General features: G+C 34.7%; 1 protein-coding gene and 1 long non-coding RNA gene across 6 annotated transcripts in view; one reads left to right on the top strand and one right to left on the bottom strand.

The window, feature by feature from the left end:
* Positions 1-5,625: 5,625 nt before the first annotated feature.
* Positions 5,626-9,419, bottom strand: LOC118602814. Its single transcript, XR_004950820.1, has 3 exons — positions 9,319-9,419; positions 7,107-7,207; positions 5,626-5,850 (listed from the first exon to the last, which is right to left on the bottom strand). It is a non-coding gene; the product is annotated as an uncharacterized LOC118602814 (long non-coding RNA).
* A 129-nt stretch (positions 9,420-9,548) lies between these two features.
* FDX1 (ferredoxin 1) overlaps positions 9,549-19,660 on the top strand; it is a 39,263-nt gene continuing 29,151 nt past the window's right edge. For all 5 annotated transcript variants that reach the window (XR_004950818.1, XR_004950819.1, XM_016121119.2 and 2 more), the window contains exons 1-2: positions 9,549-9,902; positions 14,532-14,656. Coding sequence is in view for 3 of the 5 variants with exons in the window: in XM_016121119.2 (XP_015976605.1) it covers positions 9,718-9,902; positions 14,532-14,656 (310 nt within the window). In the remaining 2 variants the exon portion in view is untranslated. The remainder of the gene's footprint in view (positions 9,903-14,531; positions 14,657-19,660) is intronic.

Here is a 19,660-nt window from a genome sequence, read left to right as displayed (position 1 = left end):
TATTATATTAGTTTCAGTTGTATGACATAATGATTAGACATTTATATAACCCGAATACGTCTAGTGCCCATCTGACACCATACAAGGTTATTACAATATTATTGACCATATTCCCTAAGCTGTACTTTAAGGGGAATGTGTTTTTAAAGTAACTTCACAGAGACATAATTTACGTACAATAAAATACTCACATTTTAAGTGTACTCTTCTATGAGTTTTAATGAATGTATACACCTGTTAACAAAAATTCTGGGAGAAATTAAAAGAGAGTTTTATTGCAAATCAGGGATGTAGTCCTAGGTATGAAATGAAGACATGTTCTGAAGTGGGGGGATAGAGTAAGGTTTTTAAAGGTGAAAGTGCAAGGAGTTGATGATCAAAGAGATGGGTTACTAGGGGAAACAAGACTACAAACTTACATCATTTGTCTCTGATTGGAGGGGGCAACTAGAAGATTCCAAGTTTGGCTGTCTCAGTAGTCAGGAAGGTGGGCTGTGAGGTACGAACAATGGGTAATAATATATGATTAGGCATTTGTTAAAGTCTTAGTTCCAGTTTAGGATTATAGAACAAAAGCTTTAGGTTACGTATTAAAAGAAATGAAACAGCACAGAAAGACTTTGTTCTGCAGGCAGGTACAAGTCTAAGGAGCAGAATCACACTCTGTAAGCAGCCTCGGAGTTCAAATTGCAAAAGTGTTAACTGTTGGGCCACAAATTATATTAAAGTTCCTGTAAGTCCTCATACTCTAGGAACCATCACTACAATCAGAATATAGAATATTTCCATCACCCCAGAAAGTTCCCTCACAATTCTTACTGGCAGTGCTACCTCATCCCCAACCCCATGCAACCACTGATCAGATTTCTATCCTATTGATTTGGCCAGTTCTACACTTAATATCATGGACTCACATGATAAGCAATCTTTTGTGTCCATCTTCTTTCTCTTGAGATTCATCCCTATTGTTGTGTTTATCAGCAGATCATTCCTTTTTTTAGTTGCTGACTTAACACTCTATTGTATGGACATACACACTTTGGTTATTTATTTACTTGTTGATGGCCTATTGAAGTTGTTTATAATTATATAAAAATATTTTTTTCTATGTATATATGAGTATAGTATATAGACAGGCACATAAAATTTTTGTACTTATGTGTGTTGATGGCTGTTAACAAGAGTTATTGCAGTGATCATTTCACAATACATACAAATGCAGAATCATTATGTTGTACACCTGAAACTAATATAATGCTATATGTCAATTATATCTCAATTAAAAAAATGAAGAAATTTTAAATTTATGAATCAGTTTATTTACAGATTTTATCTTTTCTTTAAGTATATTTCAGTTAACAAATCTATTTACACAGGTATACATTGGAATTTTTCTCAGTTATTTTACAGATCATACTTACAAATCACACTCTAAGTCTCCTATGTAAAGTGGCGCTAGATGTGACTATGGCTAAAAATGGTCCGATGACCAGGCTATTTACACATACACAATAAACTGGTTGATTTTTTATTCTTTATACAGTACACACTCAGAGACCAAGCCAGAGAATACTTTACAATGTATGTTTACTGAGAAAGCTTTGCAAAGTCCTGAAGGAAAAGCTATTAAACATAGGTTAAGATGACAGTACCTCCTTTACTACAATTTACATTTTTCCTTCATACTTTTATAATTCAAAGATATTTTATTGAATTGCTGCACAACCATTTTAAGATGATTTGTAGACATGTAAACATTTATATCTAAACTATATATTATATACTTATGTATAAATAATACATTATATCCCATTTATGTGATAAGTTATATAATTATTATTTATAACATATACTTATATATGATATATAAATGTATTATACAATTTTATAAAAATTGTATATAATTTAATTATACAATACATATACTGTTAAAATATATAATCAAATCATTTACATATAAATAATTTTATAAATTATATTACATATATTTAATCTTATGTAAATGAAATTGGTTTCTTTATATAAAGAAAACTTTTTTTTTTTAATCACCAATTAGATGTCAGGGAAGATAATGTTAGCACATATGAAATAATTAATATTTATTTAAAATTGTTAGATTCTTTAACAATGGCAAAATAAAACCTGATTGAATACAAGAGATTATTTTCTTTTCTGCTATCCAAACATATTGAGCTATTTTCTTTTCTTTTCTGTAAAAGGGCTCATATTGACCAAACTGCAAGCCAAAGTAGAAAAACTACTATAATGAGTTAAACTCTAATTGTTAAGGGAAAACCAAGTGCATTGAATCTATAAATTATACAGAGTGGAAAGAGTATGAGATTTTAAAGTGAGAAAACCTAAATTGAATTTTTGATCCGCCACTTGTAAATTATGTGTCCTTCGGCAAGTTACTCAACCGTTCTCCTGACCCTCAGCTTTTCATCTGTAAAATAAAAGCAGTAACAATAATAATATTCAGGGAACACATATTAGGTGCCAGGCTAATTCCTTAAGGTGCATTATTTCATTTATTCTTCACATCATTCCTTTGAAGTGGGGCCTGTTATAGTTCCAATCTATTGATAAAGAAACAGTCTTGAGAAGTTAAGTAATTTGTCAAGATCACACAGCAGAGATTCAAAGTCTTAACTCCAAAGTTCATGACCTTAGCTATTACAGTATACTACATTATCATGATAATATAATAAGATAAAGTAGTTAATGTATGTTAAAATGCTTAAAGCACTTTATAGGTCTTATTTGTATTTCATTAGAAGCGTATCATTAATCAATGGAAAGCCTCAAGATGTAAAGAAATAAACATTGAGAATGAGATAATTAATCAGGGGTCCTGGAATTCTAGTTCTGATTTCTGTGTGTCAAAGTGACTTTTTGGGCCTCAGTTTTCTTAATCTATAAAAATCTATAAAAATGATTAAGTATCACTTAGATCCTTCTAGCTAGAAACTTATGCCATTTTGTCATTTTGTGATCTTTCAGATCTAGCTCTCTTTTATATACTTACTCTAAGCTCTCTCTTATAGGACACTGTTGCATTTCTACTGTTGCTCCCTCCTTGCTAAATGTCTTGAGTTCGTATATAACATTATCGAAAAGTATAACATGCTTAGAAAAATCTGTGAACAATAGAAAAAGGAATCTTTTTACTTTCAAAAGTTTTACTTATTTTGTTTTGTTTTGAGTAGGTAGTACATTTACATTGTCCAAAAATCAAAATACTATCACGTCAATACACTGAGTTTTGCTCCTGTCCTGACCCATCCATCTACCCTGTTCCTCAGGCTTCATTTCTTTCTTATTTATCTTTCCAATATTTATCTGTCACATTTAAGCAATAGGAGTATAAATATTCTTATTTTTCCCCTTTCTTACAGAAAAGATGATACATTATTATCAATGTTATATACTTTGCCTTTTTCTCTTAACAATATATCTTGGAAATTACCCTCTATCAGTACACAAAGATTTTTCCTTTCTTTTATTTTTCAGCTGCATGTTAATCAATTTCAGTAGGGGATATGTTCCAAGACCCCCAGTGGAAGTCTGAAACCATGGATATTACCAGATGCTATATATACTATGTTTTTTTCCCCTATATAGACATGCTTTTTCACTTAAAGGAAGTACTTTACGGCTTCTCTTTAACATATCTGAATTGTCAGCATCACTACTTTTGTACTTTGGGGGAATGATTCATGTCCCAGGTGAGACAGAGTGGGAACGAGTGAGATTTTGTCATGCTACTCAGAGAGCATGATTTAAAACTTATGAATTGTTTATTTCTAGAATTTTCAATTTAATATGTTTGGACTTTCACTGACCACAAATAACTGAAAACACAAAAAGTGAAGCTGCAGATAAGGGGGAGCTACTGTCACATAGTTTAACTAATCTTCTAGTGAAGGACATTTGAAGGGCATTTCTCATATTTTGCTATTATAAACAATGCTGCAAATAACACTACACATACCATTTTGTACCATCCATAGCTGTCTGTATCTGCAGGATTAATTCTCAGAAGTGAGATTCTTGGGTTAAAGGGTAAATAAATTTGTAATTTTTATAAATATTATTTTATTGTCCTCTGTAGAAGTTGGACTATTTTACACACCAACTAGAAATATTTCAGAATGCCTGCTTCCCCATAGCAGTTAAACACTGGATTTTTAATAATCTTGTAGGGAAATGGTATGCAGGATGATTTTAATTTACATGGAGATGAAGTTTTCCAAAAAAAGTTGAGATGTTGAAATGGTTATAATTTTAGGAAAATTTTGATAGAAACAGATTTTTAAAGCAAACCCTAAGTCTGAATCTTGGCAATAGACTAATACCCAGAAACTCCTACAAACAACAATGGACATTGGAGCAAAACAATATATATCTATTTTTTTGTAACTCAAAGCTTTATGTCAACTAAGTTAAAGAAAATTTGGCCATTGCTCTCTGATTACTCAATCTTAATCCAGAAAGATCAAATGCTGCATTCCTGAAGACCGGCCTTGAGCTCTTCCATGGAGTTGTTAACTAAAATTTCTTTATTTTTAAGCTTTAGTTTGGCCTGCATGTTAATACTTCCAAGAACAAATTCATACACATCTAATGTCTTGAACAGAATCATACTGTAACAATGATACAAACAAGATGAAAAACAGAACTGGAGGAAATCCATTTTGATATCAAGTCAATTAAATTCTCTCTCTCTCTCTCTCTCTCTCATACACACACACACGCACACACACACCAACAGCATTTCTCTTAGATGTAAAGAAATGGAAACATGTAGATTTCATTTTATTTTTCCTCTCACCTTTAAAGGTGAATAAATTCATTTTTTGTAGAATATAATACATAATATATATTGTACCTCCTATGTTTGCATATTATAAAAACTACTATACTAAAAGCCACCTAGTATAATTTCTTTTGATAACACCCCAAACTTTATTTTATTTAAACATAAACTGTCCCTCAGTTTATTCATCAATAAAATGATAATAACACTAATACTCACCTTTAAGAAAGTCAAAACATGTAAAGCACTTAGAAGAGTGCTTAGCATAGAGTAAGCACCCCATAAATGATAGCTGTTATTATATTTGTTTTTTTGTTAGTAAATAATTTCATATGTTGAAGAAAGTCTTGAAACCTTAATCAAAACGCACTTCCAAATGGCTCCCTATGAAAGGACAGAGTGGAAATTTGCAAATATTTAAACTGAACGATAAAAAAAATATTGCATTTCAAACTCTGGAAACAGTCAAACATACTACTTAGAAAGAATTTAAATACTTAGAGAAATTTAAATTCTTTTTCTTAAAAAGCAAAATTAAAAATTAATGAGCTAACTATCTAGATCAGGAAGTTAGAAAAACTAAATCCAAAGAACTTAGAATTAAGGAAATTATAAAGATAAGTAAATAAAATTAGAAATCAAAGATACAGTACAGATTAATGTCCAAAGTTGAAAATGACTAATAAAATAAATTTTGGGCAAGACTACTCAAAGAAAAAGAGAGAAGATAGAGAAAGAATATAAAAAATATAAAAAGCAATATAGTTATATATGTATCAGAGATTTTTAAAAAATAAATGCTAGGAATACTTTTATGCTAATAGATTTAGAAAATTTAGGTGAACTATACCATTTTCTAGAAAATTATAACTTTTTAAATCAGCTTTGGAATAAACACAAAGCAAGAATAAAACTGTAAGTATAATAGATAAATATAGGGAAATAAGTATTTATCTTGCCTTTCCTATACAGGCTCCACTTCTGGACATTGGAAGAGAAGATGAGGGTAAGCCTATCTTTATTCAAATAGTCTAGGTAATCAAAGAAGAAAGAAATACAATTAGAACAACAGCATTTGCACCCCCCCAAGTGAACTATTAACCAGGAGAGGATAATATCACAAAATAGGCAACCAACTACTAACATTTGAGAGTTATGTTAATAAGTTTAAAAAAGTACCCGAAATCTTAAATGGGACTTGAAACTTAGCAAGCCACTTGATTCAACTTCTTATTTGCATATGACGTTTAATTGTAAACTAAATAGAGGGATTTATAGTGTGTAAGGTTAATAAAAGTTGCATTTGTCAGAGAATAGTTCCTGAAAAGGACTGAACTGAATTCTGGAGGCTGGCCATGCATTAGCCAGGTGCAGGTAGTGGAGTACAAAATCTGCAGTGAAGAAAGGCATGAGGCAAGACCAATGCTGGCATGAGGCAGGATAGATGTTGGGTGGGCAGTGAAGAGCTGAAGGGGTGTTGTGTGTCCAACTGAGCAGTTTGTTTTATTCCATTAATAAATGGTGATAGAATTCTATTCCCTTGTCATTCCAATGGTAATGGAATATCACATAATGATGATGGAATGTCATTCAGGTATTTTCATGAAGAAAGGAACATGATCATATCAGTATTTTAATAGAATCAGCCTATGGGCAGTATGGAGTTTGCCTTAGAGTGAGATAAGAGTGCAGGCAGGAAGATCGATTGGTACAAAAATAGTAATTTATTTATATGTTATGTAATTAATTTAACCTTAGGAAACTCACCAATATTATCAGCCATATTAACAAATCCTGGGGGGTAGAGTGAGTGATTTCTTGAGGTGAAATACACTTAGGTTTAATTTTGTGCTCCTTTTTAAAAATTTAGATAATAATAATTTCTGACCTTATCCCTAAATTATAGGCATACCTCATTTTATTGTTTCACTTTATTGTGCTTTACAAATGTTGTTTTTTACAAACTGAAGACAAGACCTTGTACCAACAAGAAGATTATGACTCATTTTATTGTGATATTCACTTTATGATGGTGGTGTGGAACTGAACGAAAATATCTCCGAGTTATGCCTGTATGTGGATCATGTAGAATCTTAGGCATCTACTATTGAATTAGAGTTGAAAAATATGATACATAAATATACATCAATAATATATAATAGTAAAATTATATTAATAATAAATAGATAATAAAATACAGATGCTTCTCAACTTAAGATGAGGTTACATCCTGATAAGCCCATAAATAAGTCGAAGATATTGTAAATTAGAAATGCACTTAACCTACCATCAAAGTTTAGCCTAGTCAGTTTCTATCGAAGTACATCACTTTTCCACCATCGTAAAGTTGAAAAATCTTAACTCGAACCATCATAAGTCAGGGATCATCTGTATAATAAGAATAATAAAATGATAATTTCCTGTGCTTCTGCCTTGGACTTGGGACCAGGAAGACCTAGATTTACACTTTGGGTTTGCAACTTATTAGCAGTAGGATTCTAAGAAAGTCACAACTACTGTGTACCTCAGTTTCTTTATCTAAAAATAAGAGGACAGGGATTGTTTTATTCACTGCTGTGTCTTCAGCAGCATAGTGATTTACATACTGCTAATGTCAATAAATACTTATTGATTAAAGGCATTTATTGATTATAGGCATATCTTCTTTACAGAGATGCTGTGATATAATGAAATAAAAATTGTGAAAGTTCCTAAGACAGTTTTTAACAAAGATATTACTAAATGGCTGCTATGTGCCAGGCACTATGCCAGGTGCTAGGAATATGAAGATGAATAGAGAGCATCCCTGCTCTTGGGAACTTCAGTCTAGAGGAGCTACACAAAGTATGTGTGATGGAGCATATGGTACCGTGAAGCTGAGTAGGTGCTCAGAAAACACTGAATCTGAATTTTTATGACATTTCACAGTTTACAAAACACTTTCATGAACATTATCCAACTTGAAACAACAGATACTACAAGTTTTACAAGAATAAACAACTGTGGGAAAGATAATTTGAGGTGTTTTAAAATGTGGGTGGATTTTAACAGGAGTGAAAAATGGAGGGGTGGGAGTTTTGTAAGACAGAGAAATATATAAGTAAAACTTGTCCTTAATAATTCCATATTGCTTTTTTATCTGTGTTCATGAACCCCTCTAGAATACTGCTGAATATTGATGCTTGTAATCTTCAGAATTAACTTTATCTGACTTTGAAAATCTTGATACCATTTTCCCTGTCTTTAATTTCCTTGTTCATGTTTCATGAATTCTGATGATTACTAATGGAGGTTACATGACATTTATTTATTCACAAATACTTATTGAACATTTGATATGCTCAAGGCCCTGTGCCTGGTAGTACGGAGGCTACTAAGACAAACTATGTGTACAAACGACTACCCTACAAAGCAAAAAGCTGTTAAGTTAACATGTTCAGCTATAAGTGCCACAACCCATTTGAAGCCGGATTGCTATAGGTGGGCTGAGAGGGAATATCTGCATTTTTTTTTTTTCCAGTTTTCTTCCTACAATTAATTCACCTGACTTTGGAGATTGAGCCTTTAAAAAAATTAACTGTTCTTTTACAACCTCTTTTTTGGAATTACTTGCCAGGGTTTGTTGTGTCCTTTCCAACTTGACCGTCTTTGTTTATTGCCAGATTGAAACAATGCAGGAGCTGAATGACTGCCGTCTGTCTGCCATCGATGTCCACCAGACAATGTCTGGAGAAACTTTTCTCAGGTCTATTCTTTATTGTTCTAAAAAGCATATTTTCTTGTGTTTAGCCTATTTGCAGTATCTATTTGACTTTGGCCTTTAGACTTCAAGAGTAACTTTAGGAAGGCAGGCCCAGGAAGTTATCGATCATTGTGACGCACTATGCCCATTGTGCGGTGTGTTAGTTTGTCTAACCCTCAGAATGGCCCTGAGGGATGGAACATCTTATCCCTGAAAGTGTTATGAAAACTCTCATCCTCTAAGAGAATAATTTATTCAAGGTCTTGGAGCTCAAAAGTGGTAGACCTTGGATCTGAACATCAATTTCTGACCTCAGAGCCGTGCTCTTTTCACCACAATGAAGTATTTTAAAATTCAGTCTTCTGGTTTTTGTAGAAGTGTTCTAAAAATCTCAGTTCATCAAAATTTTCCTTTTAAGTCTCATGGGTTTCAAGTACTCAGACATTTATTTTACATATGGAACTAAGATTATCACCTGCCTTCTCCAGTATTTACGTTTATTCATTATGGTCATTTATAACTTTATAGTCATAATTCTTTTTCTGCATATCATGCCTACTGGCATTCTGAAATTGCTGAAGTTTCCTATTATTATTGTTTGATAACGCCCAGAATTCCCTTTCACTCTAGTTCGAACTCTGATGACAGAATCAACCGCGTTTTTTTTTTGTTTGTTTTTTTGTTTTTAACGGGGAGGAAGAGGGCAGGGCGGCACAGAAGAAAATGGCTTAGTTAACTGGCGGTTGTGTTACTGTACCTTTCCGTCCGACGTTCAGCTATCTTACACTTTTCATTGTTCCTGCGTGGCAACCATAGCGATCTGACAAAGTATCACGGTTAAGACAAAACCGCGTCAGTACGCAGAAAACCAAAGCGCTTAGCTCCGCCTCCTAAAAAATCCTTCCGGGAGGCGTGGGGACCTGCAGGGGGAGGGGCTGCGCTTGGGGCGCTAAAGGATTTATAGGTCACGGGGAGGACGCGTGGAACCGTCAGTGCGCGCGCGGAGCGGAAGTCCTCGGCCCTCAGCCCCGCAGGACCCTCGCAGTGACCCGCCGGTGTCGGGCGCCCGCGCCGCTGCCCGCCCGCGCTCGGGGAGCCTCTCGCGGCCGCAGCAGTGCGGCCTGCGTCGCATCCGGTTGTTACCCGAACCCCGGCTATGGCCGCCGCAGGGGGCGCCCGGCTCCTGCGCGCCTCCTCCGCGGCCCTCGGCGGCGCGGCCAGTCGGTGGCTGCTTCTCGCCGGAGCTCGCGCGGGAGCCGGCGGCCTCCCGGGAAGCCGGGAGCGAGGCGGGAGCGCCGTGCCGGGCCGGACACTGAGCTTGTCGGCGCAGGCGCGAAGCAGGTGAGGCGCGGGCATGCGCGCGTGCGGGTAGGGGTCCCTCGTCCAGGGCTACGTGCCCCTGCCCGGGGGTTGTCCCGATCCCAGGTCCCGATTTCTCGCTCCGCGGGCTTTTCTCGGACTTTCCCGTTTCCCGCACACACCCAGATTGCCCGCCTGTCGCCCGTCCTCCGCGGCGATCCTCGCGGCCCTCTCCTGACGTTCGGTGCTGGCTCTGGTCTCCGTAATGCCAAGCCGCAGAGCTACTTTGCGGAAGCACCGACGCCTGGTGGGAAACGGAGACCCGGGATCCCCAATCTCGCTTACCGAGAGCCTCTTGTTCCGTGAGGAAAGCGAGGTACTTTGCTGCCGCTGGTTGTCCATATGTTTGGCTCGGATCTACCCTTTGCCTTGGCTCGGATCTACCCTTTGCCTGGAACTTGCGGTGACCTTCATAAGATGCACTCCTTTGTGATCCCGGCCAGCAAGTTGTTTTTATCTATCTATCTATCTATCTATCTATCTATCAATCATTCATTTTCAAACCAGGCCTTTCTCTTGCTGTATTAGGTAATTCTTTCTTCAATTCTTTGCCAGCGAAATGTCCATTTAGAATACACCCACTCTGTGCTCTATGCCTCCCTGTATGCTCTCTTCCAGTTTATGTAGGGTTAAAGCCCCTGTATTGGAGAGGCAAAGCTGGGTTTTAAACTGGACTTTGGCATTTACTAACTTCTTCAATCTCTATAAACCTGTTTCCCCATTTGTAAATGCAGGCGACAATAGTAAAGGCCTCACAGGATTATTATCTGAACTGCGCTCTAGTCCACTGCTGGCATGTAGTAGGAAGCAAGAACTGGAGGGAGAAACTGTTGGATTTGTATTCTTGATGAGGTACTTTAGAATAGGGTGTAGGACTTAGTCCTATTTTTTCCCCTTAATCTTATTATCTAGTGGTTGCTCAATAAATTTGTTGTATTAACTCTGAGGGGAATAATGGAAAAGGCAAGCCTGATTTGTCCCTGTTTGTTGCTATTTTCTTTACATTTTCCTGCTTTTGACATCCCTCTAAGTGGAAGCCTTGTTTTCTACTAGATGCTTTCTTGAAAAATTGTGTTTAAATTGGGACAGGCAGTTAACATATTCGTGTAACTAGTATTTAAAGGAACATAAATGCTTTTGTAAATCGAAATTATTTTACCTAAATTTATTGTTTGGATTTGGGTATTATCAAGTTGTTTTAAAGGGAAACATGTTTGTCTTATTCCCTCACAATCCTGCTTTCCTCTTCATTGGCACAGTTTCTCTTGATGGCCTTGTGCTTCCTATCACATCTTTGGAGCTACAACTAGATTACCCATCTCTTATATCTGAATTTTTAGCTGCTCAGTCCAGTCACCACTAACTACATGTGGTTATTTAAGTTTAAGGTAATTACAGTTAAAAGTAAAGAGGCAGTTTCTCAGTTGCACTGGCCACATTTCAAATACTCAGTAACTAGTAGCTACTGTATTGGACATTGCAGGTATAGAACGTACGGAGGTTGATTGGACCCAACAGTCTAGAAGCTACAGTTCTGATTTGAAATTTAACATGTAGATAAGCTATCAGTAATTGAGAGTCAAAAAAAACTCCCTTAACTACAAAATACACTGACAAAATACTTTATATTTTGTAATGATTCAAGTTGCAAAGAGCTTTTTATATATCATTTCACTGGACTTAAAATCCTGTGAGATAGATGGGGTAAGGGTAGATAAATGGGAATAAAAATTCCATATTAAGTAGCTTAAGTAGGACTAAAATTCACGTCTTTTTTTTTTTTTTCTTTTGAGCACTATAGTAGTTGATAATTCTTTAGCTCATAGGGTTATTTGAAAAAGTTAAGGTGGCTATAGGAATCGGGATCCCTAGATTGGGCCCTTTTCTTGGACCAACCATCCCTGGCTACTTTATATGGTGAAAGGGTAGGCATCAGCAGCTGTAACTCCCCTGTTAGAATTCTGTTAAGAACTTTAGCACAGAAACCTTTGACAGATTTGTTAAAATATCTGCTGTGTTTGAGCAGAATAGATGGCTACGAATGAAGGGTGACAAGTGAAGAACATAGTTTTTCGAGCTGTTGGCTGATAAATTGATAGTAGATTTGGAAGTATCATATTTACTTCCCAGAACATGAAATCTTATCCTTCTTGGGAACAGCTAAAAACTTTTTGCAAGTTAGTAGAATTGGAGGTAGAAAAATCTGCAAAACCCACCAATACCAGTTGTTAATAGTGAATGGGCGAATTACTTGGGTAAAGTACATGTGTATAATGCCTTAAGGAATAAAGAGTTTTCACAAACTTTCCCTCTTAATTCTCTCAGCTGCTTGGGGAAAATCACTGTTATTTGCATTTTACACGTAAGGAAGTAAGTAAATGGCTTCCCAAGGTCATTTAATGAGTATATGTCAGAACCAGGGCTAGAATCATCTTCCGATTGTTACATTCCGTACATTTTCATCTACAGAATTATGCTGCTTCTCTCATTTCTGCTTGCTCTCCTGTCCTTTGGTAAACTTATTACTTTTACTCTGCAGTTTTTTGTTTTTGTTTTTGTTTTTGGAACTGTACCCTGGTGAGATACATAGCAGCAGTTCAGATTCTTAGCAACAAAAGGACTGGCACTTTGAACAAAAGTTATTAATCAGTGTTTGTTGAGCTCTACTCTGTGTTACATATTTTGCATACATTGTTAACTATTCCTGCATAAGAGGGGTCTGATGTAAAAGAGTTCGAATTCTTTTACTGTAATGTAGCTCTAAAGTGCTTTAGAAGAACAGCAACCCTAAAGCCTTTATTCCATTCAGTATAAATGATAGAATTCTTTCTGTTCTACTTCTTGTAGCTTTATCTACCAGGTGTTTGTTGATATCAAATCTCTCGAGAGCTCTGCTGGGTTCAGACTCATATTTCCATCTGATTGCTGGACATTCACATACTTTTTTTCTATTAAATGAAACAGGTCTAATCTCAAACTCATTTCTATCTTTCCTAAAACTCCTTCTCTGTTAATCCTGTGTTAAATTACATCCCCTAATTGCCTGAGCTGGAAATGTCAACATTTTTTCCCTTTCTCTCAATCTGTTTTATACTGATGATCTCCCAAACTTTTTAATTCTATCTCCTGAATATTTCTTAAGTCAATATTTCCTACATCCTCGCTTAGTTTATGCTCTTTTAATAACTTACAAATTGGTCTCCCTGCCTCCAGAGTATCTTCATTCTCAGCCATTCTACCTTGAAAATCATGAATAATATTCAAAATACTTGTTTTAAAGCTTTTTTTTTTTTTTTTACTATGAAAAGAAGTTGGAGAGGAAAGGTTCTTTGAGGGACTTTCACACACTTTTGATAAATTTTATTTAATGGATTTTTTTTTTTTTCAGTTTTGCAATATTAGGGAGGCCATTATCTGATAGGGGCTTTAGTTGCTTTATTTGTAAAATGAGATAATTCATTTGACAATTTGCAAGATATTTATAGCTCTGGACTTATTTAATTCTAAATTTTACTGATATTAACAAAGTTTTCTTTGACGGACTACTAGCTACTGGCAGTAGTGAAAATTACAACTAATTATTTTATGCTGAAGTACATCTTTTCAATTGTGAGGTAAAAATTACAATGACCAGTGGTGGAGAATAGGGATCTAGTCACTAGTATAATTTCTTTTCCCAAATTTGTGTGATGCTTGTGAGAAGGGAAAGAAATTTAGATCAGTTAGCTGATAGATAATATAATATCCTATAGAGGAACACATGAGGAGGGGTATATTTATCTTCCCTCAGATTCAAACAAAGAAAAAACCTTTTCTGGTCACTTTGATTTTTGACCGTATAAAGTATACCAAAATAATATGTTCAAGTACTCAAACTGGTGCCTGTCAATAACAGGACTTATCAGACACTTGCACAATTGCCTTGTTGATAGCAGAATGATTTGCTTTTCTAAAGCTCACTCCAACCATGGCCTAGTTTTTCAGGATACATTCATAGAAACATTGTTTTTCAGAGCTACGAGAGTAAAACAGACTTCATGAGTGATAATGATTGCTGAATGTTTTTGTATGACTGTAACCCTGTGACTGTGAGTGCTAAGGACGTACATGATGTCCATAGACACATGGCATTGCTAGTGTTGTAGTTATTTCCTTTTTTTAATTAAAATTTTTTTTTCAGTTACAGTTGACATTTAATGTTATATTAGTTTCAGGTGTACAGCATAGTGGTTAGACATTTGTATAACTTATGAAGTGACTCCCCCCCCCCCCCGCCCCCCATAAGCCTAGTACCCAGCCAACACTGCACATAGTTATTACCATACCATTGACTATATTCCCTGTGCTGGACTTTACAGCATAGTACAGTTGCCATTTCCTTTAAAGTGCTAGAGCTCTACTGGTAGGTAGGCAGATGGACATGCCCTTGATTTGTGGTGTCTTCTTCCCAAATGAAATTTGGAAAGAAAAGAAAATACTATAAAAGAGTATATTTGCACGTGCATGTGCACACACACCATTTCTTTAACCTCGCAACATGTTATTAAACCAATTATTTTAAAGTATCTTTTGAAATAGCTGAAAATAATATAACTCTGCTTCCTTTTCCAGCTCAGAAGATAAAATAACAGTCCACTTTTTAAACCGCGATGGTGAAACATTAACAGCCAAAGGAAATGTTGGTGACTCTCTGCTAGATGTTGTGGTTGAAAATAATCTAGATATTGATGGTTTTGGTGAGTATGGAAGATTCTTCGAAATTTCTAAGTGCCACTATTGAATAGGTTTCAACTCTGTGTTTTTGAAGAATTTTAACCTATAGCATACTAAATAAAGTATTAAGATTCAAGGTGTATTGGTATTATATTCTCATTTATAAAGAATAAGAGTGACACTGTTTCTAATATTTTTACATTTAGTTATTCTTTTGCCCCCAAATCTACTGTTGCCTCATTACCTTAATGTTTACCTGTGTGATGCAAAGCTGGGAACAGCAAGTGGTGTTGAAAGATAACAAGTTAGAGATAATTTCCTATCACGAGGGGTAGTTAAATAGTTTTAACTTAATTCTGAATGTTAGATCACCTTCCTAGGAAGGGTAATTTATCTACCTCTTATTAGAGAAGGAAGTGTTTTTATTAAGTTTCTTCTAGTCTTCAAACCATATTCCTTAACCACTCACACAAAGCCCATATTATACAGCTCAGGGATAACCCTGTATCTCACTTGTCAGTTTTGCTCAAGCACTCTCTGTCTAGAGTGATAGTTCTTCAAGAGGGTTCTCTTAACCATTAGCATCAATGTCACTTGGGAAATGCAGGCTTTCAGGCTCCACTCCAGATCTCCTGAATCAGAAAGTCTGGGGTAGGGTTCAGCAATGTGTGTTTTAACAAACCCTCTGTGTGAGTTCGATGCATGTTAAAGTTTACGAACCTTTGGTTTGGAATAAGGTCCAAGGAACATATGCTTCTTTTAAGACACAGTTCATATTGCACTTTTAAGAACCATTTCTACATCAGAATTCTCCTCCATTTTCTCATGATATATGAAATATACCTCTCTGTGTTAATGCTTATTACAATTTCCCTTTTTAGAGAGCATGCTCCTCTCCCTTATTAGATCATGAGCTCTTGAAAGACTATTATCACTTGGGTAACTTCACAGAGTATACTTTGTCCTAGGTTGGCACTCAATATTTTTGTTGAATTTCCAAATCTAATATCTGTTTTGGCAATTTTGGGATTAATTGTAACAACTACCAGTTGAGCACTTACTACATTCCTGCATGCATTATCTATGATTGCAACAATTCTAAGAGGTAGATTTTTAAAAAAAAATTTCCATTTTATAGATGAAGAAACTAACATTCAGAGAAGTTAATTTTCCCGAGTCGTATATGTAGCAAGTGAGAGGGCTAAGATTCAAACCTAAGTCTCTCTAATTCTTAAGCTTCTGTTTTTTCCTTTGTGCCATTTTCTCTAAGAAGTATCTTTCCTGTGTAAACTGTTATAGGAATTAGGTGATTAAATAGTTTATATAGTACCAATTTTAAGGAGTTTTTATTCTAATGAAGTGGTTCTTGTCTGGGAATGAGTTAGAATCTGCAGGACTTTTAAAAGTGCAGACATCATCTGTGGGAAGTTTTGCAGGTAAGTTTTTAAAATAAAATGCCCCAAATGATTCACATATATACCATGGTTAAGAATGACTTATTTAGTGAAAGAACTCATTGATAATTTATATACAGTACATATTCTATAAAATTTGTACTTGATTTCCCTCATGAGTTCATATTTAGCTATACTTTTAACTAAACTTAGTTTCTCTTAATTATTCTTTCACAAATGAAAAGTAGTACATAGCATAATGAGGAATAGACTGGAATCATACAGATTGTGGTTCCAAAACCAACACTGTCACTTACTAGCCATGAGACCTGGAGCAAGCTACTTTAACATCTTTATGCCTCTGTTTTCTTCTTCTGTAAAATAGGATTATGATAACTCTAACCTCATGGGTTTAAAGATGAAATGGGATATTGGAAATAAAGTGCTTAGTACAATACCTACCTTGCTAAGAACAACAATAGGATGTGGTATTTTAACTTGGCCTACTCTCATTCTCCTACCCCCAGTTACAAAAGCCTTAAAAACCCTGCGGCCTCATAACTACAGTGGCTGTGAAGACAGTTACTTAAACATTAACTATTATCGTTAATGTAGTTATTAATACAGGTTCACTGTTTATTATAGTAAATTTAGAAAATACATTAGAAAAGACTTCCCATTATCTTATACAGAGATAACCACTAACACAATCTTTTTATCCTTAGTACACCAAAAATACAGAAAAGTTAATGCCAACATCTTATCAAACCACTAAAAACTGTGGTTTAGACTTATAAGACAAGCTTTAAAGATCAAGGATCCTAACGTCCAGAATTTGGGCATATGAATATAAACTTGAGATAAGCTAAACTATAGGTTCACAAAAGATAGAGTTAAGCCTAAGCCAGTTTCTAGAATTAAGATGAAAGGAGATCAAGAATTTTTACCTTTGAGAGTTTGTACACTACATTTTTTGCTGCCTGGTGCACTTCCACCCCGATCCATGTCCATCCTGAAAATCCTATATACAGGACTTTCATCTGCCTAGTCTTAGTGTATATGTACTTCCTTAGCAAGGCTTTGCCCAGCCACCTAATCCAAAATAGAGTGTCTCTTATTACCCCAAATTTATTATTCTCCATTACAACATCCTGTTCATTTCTTTCATAGCATTTATCATAATCTGTTAATTATATATTTCTTTGTTTACTTGTGTATCTTTCAAGAGACTGCAATGAAGGATAAAATCATTCCTGTTTTATTCCTTATTGTATATAAAGTAAAGTAATAAATGAATGAACAAATGAAGGAAAAAGGAATAATTGTAAATTTTGGAAGCAATGTAAATTTTAAGCATTCTTATTTCCAACTTCTATATTAATGTAGATCTTTTGTATGATCTATTTTTAGAGTGTATTATAATATTCTGTCACTAGGGGGCAGTTACGCCTCTGATCAGATTTACCTAGTTTATTATAATCTCAGACTTTGTTTTTTTTCTGTTATATACTTCATATGTCGGTTTTGAGGGAAATTATTCAAATTGGGAAATCCTGATAACGGTCATGTAAATTTATATTTATTCCTTTCGTGTATATTGATTCCCTATTGGTACAATGTATTTTTGGCTATGCTAGATCAAACTTTATTTTAGAAAATTAGATTTTATATTTATATGTAGTTATTAATACAGGTTCACATTTTAGTTTATAATATTTCCACATAGCTATCCAATAGATGTTTTGTTTGAGAAAGGGATTAGGTATGGGGATGGGTCATCTGTCTTGTCAGTATCATAATAGATGGACAAAACGATCTTAATATGATACTCATACACGCACATGCATACTGACACATGGAACAGTCCTTTACATTTGACAAACACTCAAATTATATGAAAGGAAAGAAACAATAGTCTGCAAATATCTAACTTTCTCTGGGAATTAACTTACGGCAAGAATTTGAGTATTTGTACAAAAGCTTAACACTAGTCCTTTTTTTTAAAAAAAAAACAAAAACAAAAAAACCTCAATCCAGAGTTTTATTCATTATATACCTTGAAACCTGTCAGTAACCATACCTTATGTATTCTTAATGTAATTTTTAAATAACACAAATTTGAAATTGTGCAGATTAATATTAAGGTTCTTACTCTGGCAATATCAGTACTATAGAAACCCAAAACTTTGGTCGAGAATCTAGTACTTCAAGTTGGCAGGCTATATGACTTGTTAACATTTGGTATGGCAGCTCAAGTTGGTACCATTCTGCCATCTTTTGTTAGTATCACATGACCTGTGCTATTTACAGACATCTGAGTGTCTATATGGTTTTGTCAACTCTAGTGTTGGTAGTTTAAACTGATTATAATTTAATATTATTTTTAAAGCCTATAACATTTTCTGCCAATCATTCATTACATTCTAATGCTGAAAAATATATCTGAAAAAGAGTTATTTTGGAAGTTAGAAGTTAGATGTGGCAAAATGCTATGAAGAAAGCCAAAAACCTGTTATGATAGTATTATTGTTAACGTAGCAGAAAGAACTCAGTTGTTAGCCAGAATGCCAACAAAATAAAAGCAATAACACATACAATCTGTAAGTTCTTGAAGATCGTTGTGTGAGTGATGGATAAAATGCTGGCACCAGGGGCCAAATCGGAATGGCTGTAATGTGTCTTTAAGTAAGATTATCGTCTGTGTTAAGGCATGTGGTATTTTTAATTATTTTAAAGGTGGCAGATATAGTAATGTAAAAAGTTTTACTTCAAATGTTTGTTCTACCTAAGTATGTTTTAAAACAAAAATATGATATGGAGATCATAGTTATAAACTCTAAGAACCTATCTCTTTGTTTTGTTTCATTGAGAAAAGAACTCAAATTATGAAACAATTTTCAAAATCTTTGAATACATCCCTCATGAAATGAAATCACTTTATGCTTATATGTGTGTAGTGTATCATGTATCTCTTTATATATAAACACATAGATATACATATATACATACTAATGTATACACACATATTTCCCCATTAACATACTCTTACATAACCAACCATTTATAAAGCACTAAAAGCTGACAGTCACCAATATTGCTTTGGGGCTGTATATAAGCATACGTTTTATACTTGAAACCTCATCTCTCCATATGTGTCATTATATTTGTGTACTCATATTCTGATTAGCTGTCAGTTTTAGATAGACAGTAGTGGCTGTTGCTTTGTATCCTTTTTCCTTTAATAAATTGCCTCCTACTGCTTGTTCTATAGAGTTCCCTGTGTATGTGATAAGAATAAAAAACAACAGTGTTTTTCAGTTGGTTTTCTATCCATTGTTGAAATTGGGATAGTGAAGTCCTCTAATATTGTATTGTTTATTTTTCCCTTCAGATCTGTGACTATTTGCTTAATATTTTTGCTTAATATATGCATTCATGTTTGGTGCATATATATTTAAGATTGTTATATCTTATGAGTTAACTCCGTTATCATTTTGTAATTGCCTTCTTAATCACACTTTACAGGTTCTGAATTAAAATGTTTTGTCTGACAGAAGTGTATCTAACTCAGCTCTTTTGGTTTCCACTTGCATGGAATATCTTTTTCCATTCCTTCACTTTGAGATTGTGTGT

Source organism: Rousettus aegyptiacus, unplaced genomic scaffold (genome assembly GCF_014176215.1).
Source record: "Rousettus aegyptiacus isolate mRouAeg1 unplaced genomic scaffold, mRouAeg1.p scaffold_m13_p_5, whole genome shotgun sequence".
NCBI lineage: Eukaryota > Metazoa > Chordata > Mammalia > Chiroptera > Pteropodidae > Rousettus > Rousettus aegyptiacus.
The sequence above is the reverse complement of the archived record's forward strand: the minus strand, read 5'-3'. Positions and strand labels throughout refer to the sequence as shown.